We start from the raw sequence: 16158 nt of genomic DNA on the forward strand, positions 1-16158 counted from the left end.
ATGTTTTTGATAGCTCTCTTTAAAGACTGTTCTTATAAATAAGGATTTGTCTTTGTTTGTGTTGCTTTAGTTAGTCTGATGAGAATTTACTCTTCTCATTTGTTCTGTTGTTGATGACAAAGTTTCAGATACCGTGGCTATTATTGTCCTATACCTGCTTTAATTTAAACAATTAATTACAGAGGACAGAGTCTCTGTGGCTTACACACCAACTCTCTCTGCCAGCCTAACAGCCTTCATTTAGGACAGAAACGACCCCATTTCCATTTACAGAGAGTTTAAAGGGGACGTTTAGCTTTTAACTTTCTTGATGTGGAACTTTTAACCAACCAATAAAACCAGTGAGCGCATGAGTTTGGTGTCAATGAGGTTCCAGTCCACTAACTTACTGGTAAAACCAGTTTAACCAGTATACCAGGTTCTTCTTTATTGGTGCGTCACAGGTCAAAAGCCTGAATGTACTGTATGTACAAAGTCTTTATAAAATACCACCTGCTAGGGCTGGACGGTATTGAAGAAAATGATGCTGTTACTTGATGAATAATACAATATACCATATGAGATAAATGACACATGGATTGAATATCCTGAAACTTTATTAGATATTAATTACTTTATATACACAGTGTTTCATTGAAACAAGAGCGTAACATTCGCAGGAATGGCCTCTTGTACATGAGGAGCGTTTACCCCTCGAAGGTCTGCAGTTTAGTAGTAGTAGTAGTAGTAGTATGTTTGTGTGTGTCGGGCCTGACCAATAAGCCAAAACAAGCCAAGAGAAACCTCTCAGTTAAACAACATTCAAGTCCAATGAGGAGGGCCTAATCAGATACCAGACACACTGAGTAATATATGAGAAGACTACAGTTCTACAGCCATTTCATATTTTAGACATACTGAGCAAAATTGAGAACAAAAAACAATAATAAAACAGCAGCATATATACACTTCAATTTGTGCTATTTACACATGTACAGTATATAAATATAGTAAAATAGATAAAATTACATTGGTGTTCTTTCATAAATATCTTCGAGAGTAACAAGTTGGATGACACTTGAGGTTTAGCTTTTGGAAGCACAATGAGGCATGAGTAGTGAAAATAACCCCTCTCTCTCTCTCTCTTTCTCTTTGTGTCTCTCATTCAGAGAGGACCTTTAAGCTGCCAATGGCAAACACTGAAATGGTAAATCAAGTAAACCACCAATGCAAGTCTTTAGAGTCTAACATGAAATAGCTTTCAAAAGCTATTTTGCTTGAAATGTGACCATAACAAGTGAAATAACATTTAAAAAGGCTGCAGCTGAAATGCCATCATTTGACTTATCATGATTAACATTAACCAATATATTTGAACTCCAAGACCTTTTGAAGATTATTTTCTCTTGAATAGGGTTCACAAATGAACGGAAAAACCATATCGACTTTGACGTACCAACAGCTGATGAACCGTTACTTGGATTTGAAATACATTTACAGTAAATTGGTGCTGTAACTTCAGATCAGCTTTTGTCCATTAGTAGATTTAAACTACAGTAAAAAGCGACTTAAGTCAGACAGTAGAAATGTAACAAACCTTTTCAAAGCAAAAAGACATTTTCACATTTGCTGATTGGTCAAGCGGTCTTCCACGTACCAACATCAAGGTACAAACTGATGTCAAACACAAAGCTGCACTCGCGTGCCGTTGATCGTGAGACTCTTGTAAGGTTTTCGTTGTAAGTACATGATGCTTGACCTGAATTATTCACACTTTGAGGGTCAAATAAACCTTATGTGACGTACCACACAATTCAACAGTATCAAAACTACAGCACACAAGGAAAAGAAATTCATTATGAAAAGCACAATAATAAGAGTCGTTACCATCTGTGTGGTCTAAGAGGATACTGTACAAAGTTCAAAACATTCTTTCAGAATGGGATGTTTGTTTTTGCTCTGTGCTGATAAACGAGCAGCTTCTTGTTCATATATATTGCAGTTTTAGTGACTTAGCTCCGCCCCATCTTCCTGTCAGTCATAGATGACATGTCCACTAGTGGCCACTGCCGGTGTCCTCAGAAACTCCGGCATTGTGGATCCAGTCCAAAATAATCAAAGTAATACTACCCAACATAACAAAGATGCCTGTGATCAGGAACAAAAGTGCCTGCAAAGAAGAGATTACAGGTAATATATGAATTATTTTTTGCCGAATTCAACATTTATCTGGGCATTTATGTATTTGCTTGAACGGTGAAGGTGGATCTTCTCTTACCGAGATTTTTTGAATAGACTTCATAGACTCTTTCTTCACCAGTTGGATGTAGAAGGCAGACGGCAGGATGAATATCAGCATGGCCGCAGCAGATGCACCTGCAGGCAGATAAAACATTTGTGTCAGACACTTTGCTGCATGTGCCGTAAAGCAGGATGTCATCCAATCCAGTCTTCACTTACCAATAAATCCAAAAATGTCTCTGATGGTGGGGACAAAGATGACCAGAATGTTTACGCAGACAAGCAGGCCGACGGTAATGGAGATGTGACGGGGCCAGCTGAAGTTTTTAGTTGCGCCAGTCAGGTGGTTGACTGAGGTACGGATCTATAACCAAGGACAAGGTTTTGCTCAGTATGTTGCCGTAATTCTTCAGATGGAATCAGAGAAAATAACTTAAATACTCACAGGGAAAAGAACCACAGGCACAGTTAAGGTCACAGCGACCAAAACAGCAAAACGCACGATCATAAGCACCAAATCAAAATCGTAGACCCTGGAGTAAGTGTGAAGAAGCTCGGATTCGACAGCCTCTGTAAAATAAAGCACAATCATGTTTAGACTCTTGCTATTGCCACACAACGTAATAACAACAAAATCAGGATCATATTATACATAATGCTCTCTAGAGTGGTTTTTATTTAAATGCACTCAGTGAATTTTAAGGATAATGTGTGTAGGTTATTTTGGAGTTTAACCCTTTCAAAAATGTCCTTTTTGTGGTGAGTTTGTATAAATGTTTGTTTTTCCTTGACCAGGAACAGATAGATTGAGAAATTTTCCAGGTTACATAACATTTCCCATCATTCAGGTAAACACATTAAACACATGATGTTCTAATCGTGCCCAGACAAACAGCTGAACGGCTCTCAGTCCTTCTCGGATATATATCTGACCAATCAGAGTGCTTTATCTGACACACCTCCCGTGATGACAAACACACCCTGACCTGGAACTTTAAATACATCGTAGGGTTCAGCTAATAAACGTGAATGAATGAATGTCTTCCCACCCTGTCCTGGAGCCTTTACTATTACTCTAACACACCCAATTTACTAGAAAGTGTGCGTCTTACATATTTTTTATGTGTGTGCATGTGTGTTTTAAATGCTTACCGTTGAAGGTCAGATATCCAAAGAGAGCAGCCAGTAGATACATAACAAACATTCCCAGAAAGGACACATTTGCCACATTCTGCATCTTCTGTCTGGAACGACTGTAAACAAACAGGTCATGTTAGCTTGCTTTTTTATGTAGGGCAACAAATGCTTGATTTGCTTAAAGGTGCAGTGTGTAATTTTTAGAAGGATCTCTTGACATAAATGCAAAATATTATACAAAACTATATTATCAGGGGTGTATTAAGACCTTTCATAATGAACCGTTTTTATTACCTTAGAATGAGATGTTTTTATCTACATACACAGAGGGTCCCCTTACAGTGAAGTCACCATTTTGTGCCACCATGTTTCTACAGAAGCCCTTAACAGACAATTTTTTTACTTAGTTGTCTCCGATGATTACATGTTTGTCCGGTGGCGGCTAACGTAGCTTCTCTATGCAGTTCAAAAGCAAGGGGTGAGCAGTGGACTGAGCCATTGGTCGTAACCTCAACACTAGATGTCGCAAAAATGTACACACTGCACCTTTAATTACTGAATGAGGAATGTAAAAATGCTTTAATATATTTTTATAAACACATTTGAGAGGTAACCAATGTTTTTACGGCTTGTACTCACTCTTTGAGTTCCTGGTACATGGGCAGAATCGCCGGGTGGCAGACAAATGCAAATGTCAGAATGGGCACCGCATACACAGTCTGTGATCAAACACCAGCCATTAGACACACACACGCAAACAAAAATGCAAATCTGTAACAATGTGAATCTAAGCTCTCGTACCTGTGAGTTGAAGACAAAGTATTTGGGTTTGCAGCAGTCGTCCTCTGTGGTGTTGGGTTTAGACACAGAGCTGTTCACTGTGATGTTAATAAGGGTTTCAGGTAGAGGACACGGGATCTGGAATTTCTTGTAGATCACCTGAAGAACAAAACGCCCCATCAGACAACTGATACCAAACTCAATGTTTCATTTGCATTGGCTATTAATGGTTTTTGTTGTTAACCACTTGCATATCTCTGAACTCACCACAATGAGGAAGAACACCATGCACAACAAGGAGAAGCCACTCGTGTATCCCAGGTAACCTGAAACAAAATGCAAATTTTGAGCATCAAAACAAACCACACCCCATACAAATGCAAACAAAACACTTCTATCACCAACGTCATTTTGAATGTCCGTTCTAAAAAAAATTACCCTGCCGTGTTTTTGACCTCTTACGACTTACCCAAGTTTTTAAGCAATGAGAGGGGTAAAATGATGCCCACGGTGACGATCAGCACGAGGTAGTCGCCGTTAGTGTACCAGGAACTGCAAAAAAACAAAATAAAAATGTACATCAGTGTTTATAGGACAAATGACCACAGCTGTTCATGAACATCCTGTTCTTAGACTCACAGCTGTTTGTGGTATGTAACTTTTGTCTCTACTGCATACGAGGCCGTGTTTCATGTGGTTTTGGACCATGTAAGGTCCTAAATCTTTGATGTCACTGTTTGTTGTATTTGGTCACTGGGACAAAACTAAATGGTTGTCTTTGACTATCAGACCCTACACCACACCACCCCGACCGGACAGATGTACAATACAGCACTCGTACTGTTCTGAGCCAATCTTTAGAAACAAACAAGAGTACAACAACAAAGGGCCTGTGACAGCTCGTACCTAATCTCTAAGCTGCCGACTCAAAACAGAATATGAATGTGAATCTTACTTGTCATTGGTGTCCAGAAAGGACTTGATGACTATCGGTAGTTCGTACTTCACAATGAAGAGATAGCTGGCCATAGCTGTGGATTAAACAGAATTGAAATAATTTAAGCTTTTCAAAACAAACCAAAAACAAACTTCTCATAAGAATTTTCGCAGGATTTTACCTCCAAAGTTTTGCATGGTGATTGAGCAAGAGGCGGCCAGTTTGCCGGGAAGCCCGAACGCTTTATACCCCAGCTGTTCGTAAACCATAGACCCTGGACAGAGAGAGAAAGAACATTAAAACTCATACAATCACATTTAACAATAAAAACACACTCACAGTAAAACTGGTAAGAGACTCACCTCCTTCATTGGCTGTTTTGAGTAGTAAATGCACCGAGTACAAGGAGAAGATTAATACTGCCACAAGCAGGATCCTGTTCACAAGCAATAGAGAAGAAACACACATGAATTATTCATAATACTCACAAGCACTCACGAGAAGCTTTTTCTATCCCATGACAAAACATTTAAATGAACATAAAATTGAATTTGCATCCACCTCCACTGCAGAAGTGGAGCAAGATGTTACATATTGGTGAAATATTACAAAAAAAAAACATGTTCACATCCAATATTAATGTGTGGAGAGACACAATTGTCCCAATTCGGTCTCATCTGTCTAAACTACACATAATGATCCTCTTCATTACAGTCTGTTATACGAGCACACAAACTCACAGTATAAGGATTAGATCTAATTATATTCTCAACTCTCACACAGTCATCTGATCCATTGTCTGCTTGCGTTAACCAGACCGAACCCTTTATAACCTGCCTGACCTTTAGTACATTTCCATCTCACATGCTAAACACTACAGCATCACTATTTAACTTCTGCTTTAATCGCACACTAATGCTTTCCCTGCAAATACCTTCATGGAAAAAATGCAGTGAACTGGATTTCTTCACCTTAATACCTTTATATAACAGAAGAAAGCCTATAGCACACTTGTCAGGAGATTACCACATGCACAGACACAGCATTGTTTGTAAACACCAAGTTTACAGTTTTCCAAGTCTTACTCTATCAGAGCCAAATCGACAGATTTAGATTAACTCAACACATTCGGGGGCAAATAGCTGGACACATTAACAGTTTTAATGTTCATAATCACATAAACTACAACAAGACCCAATTAGATGGTATCAGATGATTTTGTTTGATATAAAGATATAATTTCTGTCATTTCCTCTACAGACAAGGTAAAATGCATGCTTTACATAAACTCAATACTCACACAAACAGGGCGATGCCAGTATTGGCCATGGCATAGGAAAGCCCCAGTATTCCACTTCCCATGATGGCATTGCCGAGATTAAACACTGACATCCCAAACGACGCTGAGCCGGGAGTCTAAAGCAACAAGAGGAAAAAGATTTATACCCGTTTTTCATGTTTATGAAATCGATTAAATGTCTCTGACCAGATGAACCACTTACATATTCATTCTCATATTTCTTCTTGCCAGACAGAAAGTTCTGGCTTTCTGCATCCACGTCGACATACTGCAAACTGTAACCACATTAAATAAGTGTTTGACTGCATATAACTGGTGATTTATTGTGATAATAATGACCAAACAAAATTGTATGCAGGTTTTACCTGTTAATAGGAGTTTTGGTTGGACTTTCTTGATAACCGTCATATTCATTGCTGTTGGTGCTGCTGTTGTCCACATCTAAAGTGCTGAAATTGCTCATCTCTGTTTTACCAGGAGCTTTGTTCATTCTGTAACAGAAACAATGTTCTGAACTTCTGATTACTTTATATTAATTTAAATCTTACAGGGCTCCAGACTGCCACCAAATGGTGGCATTTTGCCACCAAAATTTGAGAGTGTGCCACTTAATTTTACATCCAGTCGCACATGTGCGACCAGTAAATTTGACCTTCTTTTGTGATGTGACACTGAATTTGAAATAGCACATTGTACTTTCTGCATCTATCATTAAAGTATTTATTAGTAATACAGTGGAAATTAGTAGAAATGTGAATATTTGGTTAGCAAGTTGATTTACAGTGTGTGCCCCTAAATTTTCTGGTTGCGACCCTAAAATTTTCAGTTGGGGGCCACTGCGCTCCTAGTGAAAAAAGTTAGTCTGGAGCCCTGTCTTATACACTGTAGTGATGATTCATCCATCAATCATATTTTTTATAATCTCTGGTGTAGCCAAAAATCTGAAGGAGTGTCAAAGCGCGTTCACTTTTCCTAGGTCTAGCACGAGTCCCCGTAATTGTTTTACCCGTATGCAAAATTATATGCTGGATTTACCTGTTAATATGAGTTTTGTTTGGACCATTTTGAAAACCGTAGTGTTGACTAATATGAGTTTTGTTAGGACTTTCTTGATAATTGTGGGGTTCATTGCCGTTGGTGCTGATGTTGTTCATGTCTAAAGGCCTGAAATGCATCTCTGTTTTACCAGGGGCTTCGTTTATTCTGTAACAGAAACATTATTCTGATTACTCTATATGAATTTGAATCTTATACCCTTTAGTGTAAAATTTATCCATTCAAAATTGTTAAGTATAATATTAATATCTAATATTTTCTATAATTTCTGGTGTAGCCAGAAATCTGAAAGACTGTCAAAGCGTGCTCACTTTTTCTAGGTATATGTGCGCGCGTAATTGTATGCACTAATCAGGTTTTACCAATATGCAAAATTATGCAATATGCTGGTTTACCCGTTCATAGGACTTTTGTTTGGACTTTCTCGATAACCGTTGCATTCGCTGCTGTTGTCCTTTTCTAAAATGCTGAAGTTATTCATGTGTTCTATACTAGAGGCTGTTTTCATTCTGTAACAGAAACATTATTCTGATTAACGTTCTGTATGAATTTACATTAATATTTACAATTAATATTAAACCTTTAATGAGAATTCATCCATTAAAAATGATTAAGTATAATATTTATATCTAATATTTTTTATAATCTGTGGTGTAGCCAAAATGCACTATGCAGGTTTAACCAATATGCAAAATTATGCAATATGCTGGTTTTACCCGTTCATAAGAGTTTTTTTCAAACTTTCTCGATAACCGTTGCACTCGCTGCTGTTGTCCTTTTCTAAAATGCTGAAGTTATTCATGTGTTCTATACTAGAGGCTGTTTTCATTCTGTAACAGAAACATTATTCTGATTAACCTTCTGTATGAATTTACATTAATATTTACATTTACAATTAATATTAAACCTTTAATGAGAATTCATCCATTAAAAATGATTAAGTATAATATTTATATCTAATATTTTTTATAATCTCTGGTGTAGCCAAAATGCACTAAGCAGGTTTAACCAATATGCAAAATTATACAAATGCTGGTTTTACCCGTTCATAAGAGTTTTGTTTGGACTTTCTCGGTCACCGTTGCACTCGCTGCTGTTGTCCATTTCTAAAATGCTGAGGTTGCTCATGTCTTTTTTACTAGAGGCTTTTTTCATTCTGTAACAGAAACATTATTCTGATTAACCTTCTGTATGAATTTACATTAATATTCACATTTACAATTAATATTAAATCTTATACACTATAGTGAAGATTCATCCATTAAAAATGACTAAGTATAATATTTATCTCTAATATTTTTTATAATCTCTGGTGTAGCCAAAATGCACTAAGCAGGTTTAACCAATATGCAAAATTATACAAATGCTGGTTTTACCCGTTCATAAGAGTTTTGTTTGGACTTTCTCGATAACCGTTGCATTCACTGCTGTTGTCCATTTCTAAAATGCTGAAGTTGCTCAAGTCTTTTTTACTAGAGGCTTTTTTCATTCTGTAACAAAAACATTATTCTGATTAACGTTCTGTATGAATTTACATTAATATTTACATTACAATTAATATTAAATCTTACACACTATAGTAAAGATTCATCAATAAAAAATGATTAAGTATAATATTTATCTCTAATATTTTGTATAATCTCTGGTGTAGCCAAAATGCACTATGCAGGTTTAACCAATATGCAAAATTATACAATATGCTGGTTTTACCCGTTCATAAGAGTTTTTTTCAAACTTTCTCGATAACCGTTGCATTCACTGCTGTTGTCCTTTTCTAAAATGCTGAAGTTAGTCATGTGTTCTATACTAGAGGCTGTTTTCATTCTGTAACAGAAACATTATTCTGATTAACCTTCTGTATGAATTTACATTAATATTCACATTTACAATTAATATCAAACCTTTAATGAGAATTCATCCATTAAAAATGATTAAGTATAATATTTATATCTAATATTTTTTATAATCTGTGGTGTAGCCAAAATGCACTATGCAGGTTTAACCAATATGCAAAATTATGCAATATGCCGGTTTTACCAGTTGATAAGATTTTTTTTTGGACTTTCTCGATAACCGTTGCAATCGATGCTTTTGTCCATTTATAAAATGCTGAAGTTGCTCAAGTCTTTTTTACTAGAGGCTTTTTTCATTCTGTAACAAAAACATTATTCTGATTAACGTTCTGTATGAATTTACATTAATATTTACATTACAATTAATATTAAATCTTACACACTATAGTAAAGATTCATCAATAAAAAATGATTAAGTATAATATTTATCTCTAATATTTTGTATAATCTCTGGTGTAGCCAAAATGCACTATGCAGGTTTAACCAATATGCAAAATTATGCAATATGCTGGTTTTACCCGTTCATATGAGTGTTGTTTGGACTTTCTCGATAACCGTTGCATTCGCTGCTGTTGTCCATTTTTAAAATGCTGAAGTTACTCATGTCTTTTTTACTAGAGGCTTTTTTCATTCTGCTGCAAAACTGAATCGTCTGATGCGGATTTACCTGTAGCCTATGTTGAAACACGCAGAAAAAAAAGAATGTTGGATAACGTGAATACTAATTTACTAATATTTTAACTAAAAGCAAAACATCACACATGTACCCGCCATTAGCCTATATATGCGCGACCTGTTCGTCGTCAGACCCAGTTAAACGCGCGCAACCTACAGAAACACTGTACCACAGGTTGAAGAAAATCCATCGATGATTGACGTCTGATTCGCTGTATACTGTAGCCTACTGTATGGGTAGTGCTTTTCACAACACACACGTGACATGATATTCACAACATAAGAAAACATGAGTTTTGTCTAAAATCAGTTTGTATCATGTAAATGTAAACCATTTATTCAAAATGGTTCCCTGATGAAAAACTGCATAGACCAGCATAATACCCATGCTGGTCCATCCTGGTTTGTTGGTGGTTTAGCTGGTGGTCAAAACACAACATATGCTGGTCTTGCTGGTATGCTGGTTTTTTCAGCAGGGTTAAAGGGATAGTTTAGCCAAAAGTGATATTAAACCCATGATTTACTCACCACCAAGCTGTCCGAGATGCACATGTCCATCATTTTTCAGACGAACACATTTTCAGTTACATTACATTTGGAGAAAGCTATCACTAGCCGTTTCTCAATGTCAAGGAAGGATCCTCGGAAGCTAGAATTTCGAGGACGCTACGTCATCGACGTCCGTCGAAGGACTGTTCCAATGTTGAGGATCCTCGAAATTTCAGCCAAGGACTGAGTCCTTTGTTCGAGAAATATCCCATATACAGGAAAGGATGCACATTTGTATCCTTCGCGCTCTTCACACGCTTTTTTTGGGAGGGTACCCTTTTTTTTAGGTCAGAGCAACTGCCCCTCAAAATTCCTGTGCACGTCCCTGATCTCTGGTGTAGCCAGGAATCTGAAGGACTGTCAAAGCGTGCTCACTTTTCCTAGTTCTATGTGCAAGCTTAATTGTATGCAGGTTTTACCTGTTAATAAGAGTTTTATTTTGACTTTTTTGATAACCAATGATGTATTCATTGCTGTTGGTGCTGCTGTTATCCACGTCTGAAGTTTTCAAATGATTCATCTCTGTTTTACCAGGAGCTTTGTTCACTCACCGTAGTGAGGATTCATCCATTAAAAATTAATAAGTATTCATATTAATAATTTACGGAAGCCGAGAGAGGCCATGCACTATTATATTTTTGCTTGCTTGTTTTCTCGTGATCACAACTTAAAGGCGGAGTCCGCGATGTTTGAAAAACACTTTGGAAAAGGAGACGGGCCGACTACCAAATCACACTTATAGCCAATCAGCAGTAAGGAGCGTGTCTACTAACCGACATCCTTGCCGGGTTGCGTATGTGTGGGGCGGGTCTATCAACAGAAGGTCCAGATTCTATTGGGGTAGGGGCGTGTTTGTTTGGGTGATTTCAGGTATCAACGTTGGCTTTCAAACATCGTGGACTCCGCCTTTAATTTCTCGTTATCTCGAGATAACAAAAGTTGTTTTCTCGTGATCTCGACATAACAAAAGTTGTATTCTTGAGATGTGATTAAAGCTTGCGTGTACTCGATAGAACGTGTTGTTTTGTTTGTAAACAGCAAAAGCATATTTTGCTCAATTAGCATGGATGAACAAATGAGATTTTACTTGGATCAGAGATCGCAAGCTGAAATAGATTTGTCAATATTTACAATTTTACAGTGGTGAATTTAGGGACCATCTTTAAGTTACTCAATACACGTTTCTACTTTTAACAGCATTTAAATGGAATGACTGAAAGTCAACAAACAGTCACAAAACCAACGTGTTTATGTGGTTGTCAGCTAATGCACACTTTTTAGATTGTTGATATTTATTTAAATAAACTGTTCAATACTATTGACGATAGAAACGTGTACAGTATTACTTTAGAGATGGTCCCTAAATTCACGACCATGAACGTCCAACTTTATTTATATATTACACATTAGTGTGGTAACGGCGAAGACCCCAACTCATATACATTAGCAGTCCACTTCAAAATAGAATAAATATTATGAACAGGAAATTACATTGTGACATTTGGATTATCATGGCAGGATAACGAGATCGTTTTCTCGAGATCATGAGAAAATTAAGTCGTGATCACGAGAAAACAACTTTCGTTATCTCGAGATAACGAGAAATTAAATCGTGATCACGAGAAAACAACTTTTGTTATCTCGAGATCACGAGAAATTAAGTCATGATCACGAGAAAACAAGCAAGCAAAAATAATAATAGTGCATGTCCTCTCTCGGCTTCCGTAATAATTTGTTAATATCTAATATTTGTATGACCTCTGGTGTAACCAGAAATCTAAAGGACTGTCAAAGCGCGCTCACTTTCCCTGTGTCTAGAACGCGCGCGCCCGTATAGATTAGGGGAGCCCCGCCTCAACATCATTGTGGTCACGTGACCAGAGAAGAGACTGAGTGGAAATTTACAAATCCCCGGCACCGACGACCAGCAGCCGCATCGTCATCAACTATTAATACCAACATCTCCTCAATCTAAATGTACACATTCCCAACAAAACAATTAATTCTAGACTTAATCTTCATTCATTCTTGACTTTATTTATAGGGTTACATTTAAACGTACACTGATGACAATAACGTAACCGTTGATTGAATCCGAGGGAAAGAGGAAGATGCTCGGCGTGTCTCGAGAAGACGCCCCACATTTATCGGAAAGATCAAACAAACGAAATAAAGCCACTGAATAAGACTTTAAATTCAAATGTAAAGCGCAATACGCGACTTCACACCGAACTATTATTAATAAAGATGATTAAGACTAAAGAGTCAGACAATCTGTGTTACAAATTAATGAAATATTTCAAACGAATTAAATTATATGTACACGCGGGATAGTAGTGTGATACAACGTATCAGTTACTGCGCGCTGTCAAGTAAATAAGTTAAAATGTATAATTTTCTCATTTATTTTTTGTCGATGTGCTGAAAGAGATGATGAAACACGAATGAGTCACGACAAAGCAATTGAATACATCTTATTTACATTTGGGCAAGCCCTTAAAAGGGCAATAATAAATAAATAAAGACAATAATAAACTAATGGAATTACATTAATAAGAACAGAATGTAATCTGGTTAAAAACTGTGTTGAAACACACACGCGTAGGCTACTGTTGAACAACCGGTATGAAATCTTACCTCAAGAATTAACACAGATCAGTTTCTTCAAATCCTGTTTGATCGAAAAAAATCCCTCCCAGTTGTGTAGAATGTTCCAGTAATCAATTACAGAACCGATGAAATGATTTCTGATATATCCGTATAAATAAGTAAATATATATCTTGTAGATTAAAAGTAACTGAATTATAAATAAAAATACAGTAGTACTCCTAAAGCCAATAATATTTCATCATAATAATAGTATTAAAGCTGATGGTTAAAGAAGCTGTCCCGGAATCAGACTCGTCTTATGTCTGTCGCTCAAAGACGGTTTATATTCACCGGCTGAATTGCATCAGCCAGCAGGACTTGTGCAAGGGGTGGAGCCCAATGACGAGGATTGTATACAAACATAGAGCAGGTTACTTTCCATCAGCTCACATCCTGGCAGATGAAGACAGATCTTCATTCTGTCCATCAGAAACTAACAAAACTAAATGAATAAATGTTTTATCTCAATTGTTTCTCGTAGACAGTCAGAGCAAACTGAAACCTTAAACAAGTCTCCTGCTTTACACATTTCCTAATTAAAGACAGCAAAGTTTTACAAAGGCTGTGTCTCATCTACAGTTCGACAGATCTCAACTGTGCTCAGATTTGCCAAGATAATGAAGTCAGTATTTCTCAACAAATGGTCTAAACCTCAAACTCTCATGAAAATTAACAATAGTAATATAATAATAGACATGGTTACCACAAATTGAGATTAACCCAGTTGGGAATGTTTCCCATGCAAACTGTAGCTACTTTGTTTTTGGGTCACTGAAGACAAGAGCAATAAGTTGAGTTTGTTGTTTCTTTCCTCTAATCATAACCGGATCACTCGCCTGACCACCTTCACACAGAAGTTCTTTACCCCTGGATTACAAGCCACCGCGTCCTCTGAGCTGAAGTTTGCACCCGGTGACGCTCCGAGCACAATGGAACATGGATATGGAATGTGTGACCTATTGAAACAGAGCGTGGGGCCCAGGCGACGCCCCGACTCCATAGGTAAGACTGGAACAACAAAAGCATTTTTCTGTCTCCAAACTGTGTGAAATAACAGGCAGAGGAATCCCAGCTCTCCCTTTAAAACTGGTGGCATATAAGGTCCACAAATGATCTTTACAAAGTGATCAATTTAAGTAAAACCCTGAGACGTCTGACACGCAAGTATGTGTGTACAGTAAACATTTGTAACATTTGTACAGTACAGTCTGCCAACAGAAGACTGCAAATGGAAAGATGCCACAAGCGTTTAGAAAAAGATTGGATTTTTTTCTGTTTTGAATGTTTTTAAAATATGCATCTCCTCACTGCGTAAATATTGATTTGGTGTAATAATACACAGCAAAATTACCAGTGTTAAATGTACACTGCGGGAGTATATATGGGCACCACCATGTCTGGTGGCACTCATATAAACCCAAGCAGTGTACATTTAACACTGGTAATTTTGCTTTTTGTATATTAAATATAGTTGTCAAGTTCAACTACAGAAAATTTTCCAGGACAGCTCTAGAACATTCTCAAAGGTGCAAGCGTGAGATTTTGAGATAACCAGGAATGTTTTTTCTGCAATAGCCTCCCATGGACACTGTTCGTGTGAATGTTTTTTTAAAAGTGGATTTACGCATATTAATGTTCTCATATGTCAGGAGATACCTTCATCAGCACAGATCTTTATTTCTCACCCTTATGCTATGTCACTGGTTTGAGTATTTTACAGTTCACTCTCAAATTAATCTTTGTAGGATGTCCTATCCTACGGAGAGGTACAATGGTGCTGAATTTCTTCCAGTGGTAAACGATCTGCCCGACTGCGTATTAAAGGAGGCCCAAGTATACAGTAATTCCTTCGTAAACCCTTTAGATTTTTGAACTTGTTCACCTCTTCTCTAGACATAAAAGATCATACATGATTCGGGGCAGAAGTTACTTGTGAAGTATCTATCATTTTTTCACAGCTATAGTAAAAACTGAATTGAATGCATTTTGATGCAGGTTTCAGAATAAGCTTCAATGCTATGTCTATTTTACACATTAGAGACTTGGAATTTCTACAAGGTAAAGTTTTAATTAATAGTTTATTGTTATTTTTTGTGAAGCAGCAATTACAATAACAATTTTTGCATTCCTAATCCATTGTCGACACGTTGATAATGATAAAAAAACAAAAATACAGTAAAATAATTCAGATAAAGTGACAAGAAAATAAGACATACAAAACGGTTCCAGAGAATGTCTGTGGCTTTCCTGGTTTTCCGAGCACAGGGGTCCGTGAGAGAGAAGAGGTTTCGCTGGTCTCCTGCAGAGCAGGTCGGAGGTCAGCTCATCTTCCCCCGGATCACTCTTATATAAAAATTTGATCCCCCATCCTAAACAAACAGCCGCCTGCTGCCTGCACTCATGGGAACTTGCAGAGCAAGTGGGACACAGAACTCACACAAACAACAACAGCAGCAAAATGTCCACCTGCATTCGGGAATATGCATTGCTAAGGCCACTTCTGTATTTTTTTAGCAGCTCTGGAAGTATTTATAAGGACTCCCATGCCTGTCTGTATACAGCTCATGTGCTCATAACTGATCCATCAGACTGGAAAGCAAACAACACTACATGATAGGAAGTGAAGCGCACCATCTCATCTGCATGCATGTGAAGCAGTACAAATGCACATAAAGTATGACTGCATCTGCGATTTTCTCATTTGTAAGTCGCTTTGGATAAAAGGGTTTGCTTAATGAATAAATGTTAAATGTTAATGAGCAGTAATGCTGGTATTTGCTCGACAGGGTTTGATTAGATGCAGGTTGTATTAAGGACAACACTTGATCTACAGTGACTTTAGAAAATAACACTCATGCCTTTGGCCAAGATGTACCCACAATGTTTTGAAATAATAAGCCTAAAGAATTTTCCAGACGAGCCGGCAGGTGATTGGAAGAATATGGGCATCTTTTTGATATGAAGCTTTAGGCCTATAATCCTTTTGCAGATTAAAAAGCAG

At 37.2% G+C, this 16158-nt stretch overlaps 1 protein-coding gene and 1 long non-coding RNA gene across 12 annotated transcripts; one reads left to right on the forward strand and one right to left on the reverse strand.

Annotated features, from left to right (window-relative positions):
- Nucleotides 1-578: 578 nt before the first annotated feature.
- Nucleotides 579-13440, reverse strand: LOC129432189 (sodium-coupled neutral amino acid symporter 2). 11 transcript variants are annotated; one of them, XM_073863744.1, is made up of 22 exons: nt 9802-9909; nt 9141-9254; nt 8807-8920; nt 8473-8586; nt 8147-8260; nt 7826-7939; nt 7410-7577; nt 6740-6865; nt 6577-6649; nt 6375-6490; nt 5437-5510; nt 5256-5348; nt 5093-5168; nt 4607-4689; nt 4405-4463; nt 4159-4296; nt 3997-4076; nt 3373-3473; nt 2666-2790; nt 2440-2584; nt 2258-2355; nt 579-2149 (listed from the first exon to the last, which is right to left on the reverse strand). In XM_073863744.1, exons 1-22 carry the CDS (start codon nt 9885-9887, stop codon nt 2036-2038), a joined length of 2325 nt encoding a protein of 774 aa, XP_073719845.1. In that variant the 5' UTR covers nt 9888-9909; the 3' UTR covers nt 579-2035. The 11 variants fall into 11 exon arrangements, with proteins under 11 accessions (XP_073719845.1, XP_073719954.1, XP_073719935.1 ...); XM_073863853.1 differs by lacking the exon at nt 8807-8920 and having other exon boundaries at nt 9802-9907; XM_073863834.1 differs by lacking the exon at nt 8473-8586 and having other exon boundaries at nt 9802-9907.
- A 578-nt stretch (nt 13441-14018) lies between these two features.
- On the forward strand, nt 14019-15919 carry LOC129432192 (uncharacterized). The gene is made up of 2 exons (XR_012368340.1): nt 14019-14159; nt 15675-15919. It is a non-coding gene; the product is annotated as an uncharacterized lncRNA (long non-coding RNA).
- The last annotated feature ends 239 nt before the right edge of the window (nt 15920-16158 follow it).

The sequence above is a fragment of the Misgurnus anguillicaudatus genome, chromosome 1 (assembly GCF_027580225.2).
Source record: "Misgurnus anguillicaudatus chromosome 1, ASM2758022v2, whole genome shotgun sequence".
Taxonomy (NCBI): Eukaryota; Metazoa; Chordata; class Actinopteri; order Cypriniformes; family Cobitidae; genus Misgurnus; species Misgurnus anguillicaudatus.

What these genes read in the sequence shown, in the direction of transcription:
- LOC129432189 (XM_073863744.1), bottom strand. Translation starts at nt 9,887, where the DNA reads ATGAGTAACTTCAGCATTTTAAAAATGGACAACAGCAGCGAATGCAAC. An exon ending in AACAACACTCATATGAACGG is followed by an intron (nt 9,255 to 9,801) that starts GTAAAACCAGCA and finishes TTTCTGTTACAG; the next exon opens with AATGAAAACAGCCTCTAGTA. An exon ending in AACAAAACTCATATTAACAG is followed by an intron (nt 6,866 to 7,409) that starts GTAAATCCAGCA and finishes TTTCTGTTACAG; the next exon opens with AATGAACAAAGCTCCTGGTA.